The following is a 12,450-nucleotide window of genomic DNA, read 5'->3' as shown; positions in this document are numbered from 1 at the left end:
CCATAATTAACCTAAGCCTATTGTAAAGGAAATGGTAATGGCAACTTTATAATTAAAATTCCATACCAGTTTTCTTAATGATATGAACTAGACTTTATCCTTACCCAACTTAACCTCTCTCTCTCTCTCTCTCTCCTTCCCCCGACCAGGTCGTGACCCCTCACTATGCATTCTACCTTAATGTAAAGATGATGGTTTAAACGTCATCAGACAATACATGTTCACATTAAAGTTTGATAAATGATAAGCTCAAGCTCTTATTTGTTACATTTTTTTTAATAGCCATCGTACGAAGACAATCTACATTTTCTATTATATCTACAACTCATAGAAAACGGGTAAAATACTAAAGGGTAAACCCCATTTGTTTCATATGACCAGCTTTTAAAAACATTTTTTTTAGTCTACTTTTTATCATAATTTCCTCCCTTTTGCACAAAAGTTTTCAAAACCATTTACCATAAATATAATTAACAAAGTAACAATATAATATGTTTTGTTGTAGATTTCAATATACTAAGGATTTGAAGCTTTTGTTAAAAGTAATCTTTGTGCTAAGATTTTCAAGTATTTTGGCACTCTTTCATACAATTTACACCTATCTGCCAACCAGTGAAATTAGGCAACAGTGGGTCTGTTCAGTATTCGGATGGGTAACCACCAACATACAGTAGATGACGTTGAATAAAACCTTGTGAATATCTAAAGATGGAGCTGAAGCCTACTTAAGCACCTCGTCTCAAAATTTATTAGTTTACCTAGCTTGCGTCCCTACACCACTTGATACAGTATTTTGAATCATGGTGATGCATTAGGAGTCTGGTGTGAGCAATAGTAGGCCACATAGGGAGCTATGAAGCTAATATAATGATTAAGTTTTTAGCAACTGCAGAGAAAGTTCATAATCCATAATATTTTCAGCCATTCATCACTTAAGACAATGAAACGAAGGAATTAGCATTGCTGAACAGCATAAAAAGGAGATCCAATTGATGACATGCACGCATACTAATTGTTCCTAAAATCTGGTCCTACTTACCATTCTTTGTCGACTGTCCCTCTTCTGCTCATTCCGACTCTTCTCAGCCTTCAGCATCAGTGCAAAGAGCCTCTCCTCACCCCTTACTCTCCACCAGGTCTAGTTTAACCAAAAACTCTGACATTCTACCCCACTTCCCATTGTTACTGGTGCTGATAGTTCTTGATAATGCTGACAAATTGTAGTGAACTTTGCCTACGTTAACTATGGTCCATAAAGCATGATGTCTTCTCAATTTGGTGTTTTTGTGTCTCATCTACTTTCATACATTAGCGAGTTTTGTTTGATACTCTATATGAAACAGAGGGCTTCCAACAATACAGTTATGATTTTGGGCTTAAGCCAGCGCTCGATGTATTTGATTTAGTTGTAGACTATGCTGGCCCTAAGCTTACATTTTAGTATATTTGGGGCTACATAAAAATTAATGTGCATTGATGGCATGGTTAGCCTATGGTGCTATTTCCCTATGAATTACATGTTACACCTTGTTTGACCTACTTCCTTTTATGACTAGCATAATGATATCCATTCTATTGTAGTCTGAATGCTGTAGAGGCATTTCAACTTGTTCACTAAAGTTAGTTAGTTATAAATGATTTGTTTAACCAGACCTCTGAACTCTTTTAGGGTTCTTCTCGGGCTGGGAACTTGTTCATTAAAACTTCACAACGTTCTTCAATATGATTTTTCACATCTTCCTCTTAACATTTCCATGAGTTGCTCGCCCCAAACTTGTTTTGCTGTTTGAATGATTTTCTTCACTTCTCAGCTGATCCCTGAAAACCCATTGAAATCAGGGATCACTTCCTTTCATAAAATCCTCTAGCATGAATTTAACATCTCTAGCTTTAACAGTCAACTGCTGCTTTGATAGCAGTTGATGCATTAGCAAAGGTAAATACTTTCCAGCAGTCCATGCTTTATAAGCCATAAACAATGTCAGGCCTTATCATATGTGGCTCTCCATTAACTTACTACTTTATGCTTTAAAGCCTGGTGCCTGGTTGAGGCTTTGGTGGACAGAGGTTTGCTGAGCAACTTCTTTAGAGTCCCCTTCATCTGAAACACATGCTCGGGGTTGCAGTGTGCCTCTCCATTATTTCTAAAATATCTGCCAGAAACATGGCAGTAGCTATATCAGCTAATACAGCTTCTCCAATAACTTTATATTTTTCCAACACTTTCCATTACTGGTGTTGGGTGGATGGAAACTTCTGAAATTTTCCATTTGTATAATATTTTTCCATTGAATTTTTTTCAGGCAACAGTGAATTGTGGGAGAATAGATCCTGGAATCTCAGGCCCATGCATTAAGGGGGTGACTACTCTATTAAAAATAAAAGGTTTTTTTAATTAGTCTTCCACTACTAAGTTTTTGTACTGCAACATCAGCCTTTTCACAAACTTTAAGATTAATATCCTGGATGAAGAAGTGACATTTCAGAGAAGCAACTTCTTTCTCTGCATATTTTCCCACTGCCATGCAGAAGATGACCTCAGATGAGCAACTACGCCGATGCAAACAAATAAGGTAGCCTAAAATTATGGATCATAATCCCAACTCCAGTCTCTCACATAGGAAAAGAAATGTGGCAGCCTGAAAAAGATGGAATTTGTCCTTAAGAAACGTAATAGATAAAACACAGATGGCATATTGTAAAAGCATAAAATAAAACCTATAACAAAAACAGGATACTACGTACCATATTGAAAAAACACAGTATAAGTAATACCAACTCTAAAAAATGAAAGGTCCTGAAAGAAATGACTAAACAAATAAATCAATTACTTTAAGCCCCTAGCATCAATAACCAAGGATCTGGACACAAAAATGGTATGAATTCCTAAAAGTGGCCTACAACATACTCTAAGAAGAGGAGAACAGTACAGTACTACCAAAACAGGGTAACCTCAAACTAAGGAGTTGCTGACAGCATGTGGTTGGTATAACTACTAATGAAAAAATAGTAGCTGAAAACATCAATCTCAAAAACAAATGCAGATACGCTGGAATACAGACATTACTAAACAAGAAAATTTAAAATCAAATACATAACTAGAAAGCAAAATAACAAAGGTTGAAGCAAAAATATCAAAGAGATGTTTTCTGGGAACATCTACCATTGCTGGACATTATACTTGAATAAAACTAAACAAAAAGTATTATAATACAGTATACATTTGAATCTCTTCTTCCAAAGTTCTTTTCATTTTACATTTACAAAGGAGTTTGACAAGTAAGTCTTGCTCCTTCATTAATAAAGACAAAATACATCCACCAGAACTCTCAAAATTCCTTTCAAATGATGAAAAATGTAAAAAAAATATATCCACTTATTTTTCACACACGCTTTATTAACAGACACACAATACATATCAAAATATCAGGCCATTTTAGGAAATAAAACTACTAATATTATTAACAAGGAACAATGTATTTAGTAATTTCTTAGAGATTGTACTCTGCTTTAATAAATCAAACCTGTTTTCTGAGTCATTCCTATTTGTACAGACTTTATGATACAAAGTCAGAATCATATAAAAATAACTATAACCAATAAATAATAGTCCTATTCAAATTTTCTATTACTACCGGGAAAGGACTTGTGTACATTAAAATTAACATGTGATTGTGTTTGTTCCTCTGCAGCAACAAACTGTATGTATAATACAAGAAGGATTCTGATTTTTCTATACAGATCTCATAATACAGATGCACAACAACGAACCATACACAAGAAGTAAAACTTAGTTCCCTATACATGACTTAGAAAAAACACTGGTTTACGTAATGCAATGTATTTTGTGCACCCTCCCCTGAAACACTTTTTTGGCAATAACACAGTTAAACAGCTGAAGTTTTCTCCGGGCAGTTACCAAATGTAAGTGAACAAAGTACACTCCTTTCATATAAAACTAGGTTTTCATACATACAACAGTAAGTACTAAAAGAAAACAAAATATATTAAGTGCGATGCACTCATGTCTCAAGACTATATGGTTCACTCTGAATTTACTATAATTAATGCACTTCCGAAGGCATCTAAACAAAAGCTATTGAAACTTACAGTCAAACCAGTGCGACGACAGTTAAAACTTTATCCCCAATAATGGGTACGTCTAGAATCCGAATACAGTGTTGGAGTAACAAGGAAGAGAGTCACACTGATTTGATAATGTAAGCAGATGAATTATATAGTACAAAAGCAATCACTTTTCTGGATGTGAAATACAAAAACAGGAATAAGACTTACAAGTAGCAAGTAAAATGGTTAAACCAGTGATAACATTTCAATAAAAATCAGTAACTTTGTAACGAGAATATTTGTCCTATAGACATTTGACTTCTCTAGATAACAGAGATGATTTTACACTGTCAAATGAAATTTAATTGTGATAGGGCAGAAGTTTTAGGTAGATAAATGCAGTAAAACCCTAAAAGGAAAAATTAAATTTGGCCTTGAAATTATACAATATCTATGGAATTGTTCAAAACAAACTGAATGCAATCGTAATTTATCTCCATATTGACTCGGGGAAAAATGGGAGATGTATCTATACTAAGAGCTGTTGATGATCTGTATAAAAAAGAATCAGTAATACAAAAAGAAATTCTTTGTGACCTGAGACTCTAAATTATTACAGAATCCTGAATATACAGAGATTTAACTCATTATGACTTATACACCATGGGAGTTTTCACCCAATTCCTCATTTTCACAAAACTTAATTACTGTATCTGTAAAAGACATTGCACTTGGGTGTTAAAACTTTCATCAATTATTTAAAGTATGGCTGTAAAAAGAGTGATATGCTACCATACACATTTGATTAAATGTACAGTATATATTTTTACTGTTTGATATCATAATTCAGTCACTTTGTATCATACACATAGCTTTGGGGGGTTCATTCATAAGAAAACATTATTATACTCTTTAATTATACTGTTACTCACAAGATTTAACATTATGGCAATAAATATACAAGTACAAAATGATTTTAATTCTTAAAACCTGCAAAACCTTTATACAACTGCTTTCCTATACTTGTGAAGATCTGCTATCCATTTTCATAACTCGTACTAACCTAAAGTATTTACATGTTCATAGCATTGTACAACAGCTTTGCCAAAGACTTTTCACAAGTGCATCTGCAATTCTATGTTTTTATAAGTTACATGTATTGTATTGAATTGTATTCAAGGACAAATACCACTGCCAAAGCAAAAGGTTATGTCAATTTCAGTTGATATATGATGTATCCAGGAATTATTCACTGTATATGAAAAGGAAGCCTTGCTATGATTTATCATAAATGCTTCAACCAAAATGTAACTCTTGCACACTATGGCCAGCAACATCAAACAGCTTTTACCTAGGGGATATTTAGATAATGAGGTCGTTATTCTGTTTTCGTTTAAGAGTTCTACATTAACAGGATTTCCCAGCCCCCAGGGGGAGCCTAGCAAATCCAGCTAAAGTTTGAAAGGCAAAAGGCAGTTCAATATGCACAAATTTCAGATTCTGAAATGTTACAGTGGCTGTAATTCTAGGTTTCAGTTTACAAAGCCTAGTTTTATCATTTCCCTCATGCTGTTACGAAAATGGAACTAGAGCGAACAATGTACTGTACTGTACAAATTTCAGTAACTTACAATTTACATCACAAATCTGTCCTTTCTTGAAAAAGAAAAAAAGGCCTTGACAATAACTCGCTTCATATGGGTCCTAAATATGACTACTATTAATTCCCGTTTAGTAGTGCGGCACCAACATAACATATTTAATACCAATGCTTGAAGAGACCATTTAGTGTAAATGCATACTTATAACAGTATAAAACTTCACACTTTACATTCTTAGTTATGTATGCAGAATTACTAAAAAACTGTTCCTGCATCATTCTCGGCAAGGCATTTTTTCATATCTTTGATCGAGTTAACACAAACTATGACATTAAAAAATTACATTCTTGCATCAAAGCCTTGAAAATTCAGGATTTTTTTTTTTTACTTAGGAAACAGTTCTAATTTGAACATCAAACAAGGCTTTCAATCTTACTATACCTAATTTCAATGTAAAAACTCTATGTCTGTAACCACCTCCTTCTAGCTAAGACGATCAGTACAGTTCCTCATGGGGAATTCATACCCTGGGATTTCAAAAGAAATTTTTGTAACAGCCCATGTACAAACAATCTGAAACAATAAAATGTTATCGTAAGTTCTTGTACCACTACTTTCCATTATCAATCATAGAGTGTTCAAACAGAGACAAACCTTCTTATTTTACCTATGCATTTTGCTCAGTGCATGACAGGCTAATCTTGCCAGAGGCGTTAGTTGAAACTCTGCTGCTAGAAAGGATTCCCCTAACGAGTGTTCTCACGCTTTCAATCTTCAGCTCAGCTTGTGGAAATTAGTAACTATCCCTCATGACTTCTTTTTATATTTACCAAGCAAAATGCCTGGATGCCTTTTCCTGTTTCTTTTTGCAGTGGTAGGTCATGCTACTTTCCCATTTGCTGTTTTTCTGACTCATAGGCCCACAGCATCTCAACCTGTGAGATCTCAGTCCACTTTCCATCCTCTGGACATCACATCTTTCCACCATTTCCTCATTCATAACATGACCTTCCTACAGGAACCTTAACATTCTGTAGTCACGCCTTTAAAAATACTTCAGTTTTCTTTTTCAATGCCCACCGACATAGTGACTGCATACATAAAATAAGAGGTTTGTCATCTAATAAAAACAAAAACATTATGAACAATCTTTATGTTTCTCATGGACAAACCTCTTATTGCATGGCAGGCATATTTCTCCTAGCAACAGAGTGCCAAACCAATAAATCTTTTTTTAATGAATACAGTACAGTAATTCTTATCTCTCAGTCAACCTGCCATACAGCTAGCAATATACAATGGTAAAAAAATAGAGGTTTCTAATTACGATATATGAACATTGTGTCAAATCTATTTTTGATGTCTTCTACTGTATAACTTTCACATGAGAACTATGATTTTGGTAACTATTAAAGGCAAGTTCTTTGGGGAATCAACAAATTTAATCAGGACCTCAATCAAAAATCTTACCTGAAAATTGATACCAGCAAAGATTCCAGTGATAAGAGATGCTGCACCCATCATGCCTGCAACTGGTGCATACTCAGGTTCAACAGTCCTGTAACAGAACTTGTTTTAGTTATTTCAGCCAGTAAATTAAATTAAACGGTAAGAAACAGGAATTGAAGATATGGTAACAGTTTGGCACAGGTGAAAAAATGGATTAGAGCACTGTGAGTTAGGTCCAAGGAGGGGATAAAGAATGATAGTCTTGTTAAAGAAATGCATAATTTAGAAGTTTTGGAAAACTACGAGAAGTGTTGACTGGATGGAATGAAGAAGAGGTTCTGAAATGGAATGACATTAAAATCCAGGAATGGTAAGAGTGAGCCAGGCATGAGTGAGTGACAGTGCAACCATCAATATAAATACCATTAATTGTACATTCAACTGCATTTTGTTTATAAATAAAATCAAATCAGATAATTTGAACAATAAGTTTTCATAATAGAAATCAGCTAGGCTCCAAGATGAAAGAATAAATGATCATCATCAAATCTTATCAGTCATAATTTTTCAAATGAATATAGTAATGAATGCTTATATGGGCATGTCGTCAAACTGAAAAACAAAGGTAGTAACAAAAGTGAAAAATTGTAGACTGAAGTAATTTCAATACTAAAAAATAATACCATATCATGTGAATCTATGGTGCAGCAGAAATAAGTAAAAATCCATAATAATGTATAAGGGCGTTTGTATTTTTCCAAAATACGAAACAAAAAAGGGGTTAAAACATGGGGTTTTCGACAATTTGGACAACTGAAGAGGACCGTTGTGTAAACGGTCGAAAGCTCCCCTTTTTTTACCCCATTTTCTGTATTTTGGAAAAATACAATCACTCACATACATCATTGTGGCTTTTTACTTATTATATCATATGACACTTCATCAGCTTAAATACCATAAACTTGATATGACAAATGCAAGACAATATCAGAAACAACGATCAAGAAACATGTCTTCAAAATTTTAAATACATTAGGAAAACAGATGACATACCTTGGGCAATACATCATTGCTAAAGAAGAATAATATCCTGAGGTGAGACCCAATATGACAGCCAAAACCCAGTACGCCCAGTCCGAATCTATGAGAACTGGCATGACGCGTTCAACGTTGACTGGATAGAAGTGGCATAGGACAAATGCAGGAATCAAGAAAATGCGGAGAATCACTGGGATGCAGAGGAACCGAGGGGAAGGCTGTTGAATGAAAATGTAAATAAATACTGAGTTACATGAAAGTATTAATGGCATAATAAACACAAATGTCATGAATGCTTTGCTTCACATGTTCTTAATAATAGTGAGTTATGACAATTCTTAGTTTCAAAGTATTCAATCATAAATATCATTATTAAAATGGCCTCTGATACCAATGAAATCCAAGTTGAAGATAAAAACAAATCCATAATATTTATATAGCTGAGTTGTCCCAAAGGTACAAAATATGTATGTGACCAAACACAGGTAGAAAACAGTATTAACTTGCCTCAGCTACATACAAACACAATTTCAAATCTTTATGACATAACAGAGAGAGAGAGAGAGAGAGAGAGAGAGAGAGAGAGAGAGGAGAGAGAGAGAGAGAGAGAGAGAGAGAGAGAGAGAGAATTACTCACCCAAGTTATAAGTCCAGGTAGCATATTTCCCAACATGGCAAATAAATTGAACGTTAGGAAACAGGTTACAGCTTGGTAGTACTTTGGTGGTACCGGAAAGTTTTCTTCTGTCCTACATGTATCTGCAAGAAAGTGGTGCCTTCATTAGGTTAATTAAAAAAACAAACACCATACAAAGCACCATAAAAAGCATATACCATACTTCCGGAAATTTTCGCATTATAAGAGCAATGATTGCTCACTGGTCTCTTTCTTTTCAATTTCAACATCATGACTCAAGTTTTCTAAAGGACTTCTGGTATGAAATGTTAAATAAATAATTTTAAGCTTGATTTGTTACCGGACAGTACTTGCAATGATGTCTTGAATAAAATTTTCCAAAGGAGAATAACGTGAAAAAAATTTGTTGCAATCAAATATTCTTAATTCCAAGTTCTCTTCATTTAAGTATTCCTTCCTTCAAAACCAAACAGTCCAGTGAAAAATATTTGAAATCATCCGACAATGTCAAAAAGTATAACTACAATTCCTTGCATTAGTTCATCATGTAACCTTCCTTCACATTAAACATTACCTGCTAAAACTGCAGGGAAGACAGCCAGCGTAACAAAGAAGACCAAGAAGACATTGAAGAGCTGGGGGAATGCCTTTTTGAAGATATGACCATAGGGTATTCTAGGTTTGCTTGGATCTCTCTTTGCAGCTTTCTTAGCCCTTTCATGTTGAGCTTCATGATAACGGAAGAAACGCTGAAAATAAACAAGCCACATCTGGTCATTCAGTAAATCTACGATACACACACCACTAAAATGAAAGCAATGAATGTTTAAAAAGACATGAAACTAAGTAAAACTCAGTTAGATTTGTGACGTGTAATTAAAACTAATTATTGCATCATTAAGGGATTTGATGTTAATGATCTACAGCTCATGAACTAGCACATAATTTAAAACAAAAAATCACTTTGTGGCCATTCTGCCACCCTCTTCATCATGTTCACATAACTTGTCACAGCCCAAAGTTGCTCTTTTTAAAAATGCAATTTTATCAGTCATTAGTTTCTTTTTAAAAATGCAATTTTATCAGTCATTAGTTTCACTATCTTAATGTGATAACATTTTCAATTAGCTATTGTTTTCTCTCCTTATAGTACCGTACAAACTTCTGTTCCCACATTGCTACCACATAACAAGAAGTAACAGACCCATTTAAGTGGAAATACCATACAATCTTATAAGATGTACACTTGAAAATAAAGAAGACAAAATATGACAAGCATACAAGATTTTTCTGTTGTCTACCATGAAGCAGAGATATCAACTTACAATATGATGTAAAGGAACAATGTCTAAGCAATCTTTCCACATAAAAGTAACTAGATACACTGGAAAACTAACTTAACAAACAACTAAAAATGCTTCAAGTTGCAAATTCAAAATGTTTGAACATGAAACAATGACTACAGAAAAATTTTGAGAACATACTGTAATTTAACTGATTTTTGCTTGGTAATGATACTATGCTAAAATTTATTGTTCTAAACTCCAGCTACAGCATTCTCAGAATGCCAGTTGTAGGTAAATGTGTTAGCAAAATTTCTGTGGAGATCTTACATACAAACAAAGATTATGTGGTTATTTATTTTCATTGGTAATTTTCACAACACCACTTACATTTAAAGGCAGTGCAAAGTAAGTGTCGAAACACGCTAATAAAACAAACAGCGCTGTGATGAAGTAGTAGATGGCAGATGTTCTAATGTTCGGTGCCAGTGCAATTGATAAGATATTTATAATGGCAGTGAAGGTTCCACTGATGTTCTGAAAAAATACACATAAACATTACGAACATGTATGATTCCATTGTTTCATCAACATATAGTTATATGGACACATGCCCAAAAAAATATTCACCAGTTTTAATCAATTTATAAATCATTATACAGCAAAGGAAACTTTAAACTTGCAACAAACTTACTGAACCCAAAACCACAGCCCCAGTGTAAGCAAAAGGTAGTCTTGCTGCCATACCATACACAGTGTTCTGGTAAATACCATTAGCAACTGTAAGAAAAATATATGTGTTATCTTAACATGATGACACTTGATACATATATCAGCAGCAGTATTGTACTCCTACTATTATTATGAGGAGCAAGCAAAAAGGAAATCAGTAAGTGAAAAAAAAAGGAATGGTAAAACAATTATGACTTTTGGTGATTTAGTTTCCAGTAAATATACACCTGGTTTTTCAAATTTTTTTAAGCCATACTACAGCTATGTCATAAAACCAAAAATGATGATGAAAACCTATGATAGTAAAAACATAATGTGCCAATTAAAATATTTAGTTGATGCAGTAGTAGTCAACATCATCCAAGCCAGCATACTACATTTTTAGGATACAAATAAACCTTTCAACATGAAAATCTTTACCAAGTTCAAAAATAATTTTATGAGCCATTTATGAATCAAACAATTAGGGTACTGTAACCGGTAATTATTCAACCAAAATAACACAAGCCAATACTTAGGTATGTTGTATTACAAAATGATCTGCTCACATAAAAGTAACAGTAATTCACTATTCCACTGACTAATTCAACCAAAAAATGAAGAAATTAATTCATTTACAAATACTGTAGTAGGTAATTCAATAAATATTACATATCACTCTTCATATCTTGGCAATAGATAATACAACTGGATGTGCAAATTTTTTCACACAAACCCCATCACTCACATCCACACTACACATTAACCTTAAAGAGGAAAGGCAGACGTAAAAACGTTTATGATGATGATTATCATTATTTCCAGACTACATGAAAAGCAAGGAAGGTAGTGTGCAGTACATGAAGCCCCAGTTGTTAAAAAAAAAAAAAAAGGGTAGTGTCATTGGACATCTGAAGACCAAAATTGTGGACATACAGTATACTGAGTGAGGACTAGAATGAAAAAACTTATTTTATGCGATAAGAAATCAGTTTTTGCTACCTTCAGGCCAACTTTATTTTGGTACCTCTGATGCTAAAACACTTCAGTCATGTTTTTGTATTAATTTTACAAGGAGGCAGACATAGTACTGTTTAATATACACATCAATTTGGTACCATTCAAGAGTTCCCTGTTTACATTCAGTGCCAAGCCTTGAAGGACATTTTTTCATAATTAGGGGTAGTTTTCTTTCTTATCAATTGTAGCAACTTCTATTAGGCACTCAATTCTGTTGATGCAATCCTGCTAAAGTAAAGTTCCTGTTTACATAATGATAATATTAATTCTGTTGTTATTAAGTACTAAAAATCATAATCAATTTTCTGTTGCCAAAGTGTCTGCAAGATATTATTACAGTATTTGACTTAAATTCAAAAGAGGAGTTTACATAAGTACTGTATCCACATTCCCCCTCAGGCTATCAGCATTAGAGGTGAGCTTGCACATCACAAGACTCAGGTTATTAAATTTTTCAACACATTTTATCATGCCTGCCTTAAAGTCAGTTATGAATGGCCTCAAGGCTTATATCAAACAATACAATATTGGGCTTAGCATCACAAGCAGAGCTTGGTATGCCAATCAACCCCATTCTCCAATTTGCAAAAGCAATCTAAACCAAGTGCAAAGCCACAATTTTAAATTAAAAGCCTGGTATTGC

The 12,450-nt window shown here is 33.9% G+C and overlaps 1 protein-coding gene across 4 annotated transcripts in view; it reads right to left on the bottom strand.

The window, feature by feature from the left end:
• Positions 1-3,456: 3,456 nt before the first annotated feature.
• Positions 3,457-12,450, bottom strand: part of Ent2 (Equilibrative nucleoside transporter 2) — a 911,561-nt gene continuing 902,567 nt past the window's right edge. For all 4 annotated transcript variants that reach the window (XM_067124916.1, XM_067124915.1, XM_067124914.1 and 1 more), the window contains 7 exons: positions 10,771-10,856; positions 10,467-10,613; positions 9,368-9,542; positions 8,794-8,915; positions 8,172-8,374; positions 7,140-7,227; positions 3,457-6,242 (listed from right to left, as the gene is read on the bottom strand). In XM_067124916.1, coding sequence (XP_066981017.1) covers positions 6,153-6,242; positions 7,140-7,227; positions 8,172-8,374; positions 8,794-8,915; positions 9,368-9,542; positions 10,467-10,613; positions 10,771-10,856 — 911 coding nt within the window. In that variant the 3' untranslated portion in view covers positions 3,457-6,152. The remainder of the gene's footprint in view (positions 6,243-7,139; positions 7,228-8,171; positions 8,375-8,793; positions 8,916-9,367; positions 9,543-10,466; positions 10,614-10,770; positions 10,857-12,450) is intronic.

The sequence above is a fragment of the Macrobrachium rosenbergii genome, chromosome 22 (genome assembly GCF_040412425.1).
Source record: "Macrobrachium rosenbergii isolate ZJJX-2024 chromosome 22, ASM4041242v1, whole genome shotgun sequence".
In the NCBI taxonomy this organism is placed as follows: domain Eukaryota; kingdom Metazoa; phylum Arthropoda; class Malacostraca; order Decapoda; family Palaemonidae; genus Macrobrachium; species Macrobrachium rosenbergii.
This window is presented reverse-complemented; position numbering and strand designations above follow the sequence as displayed.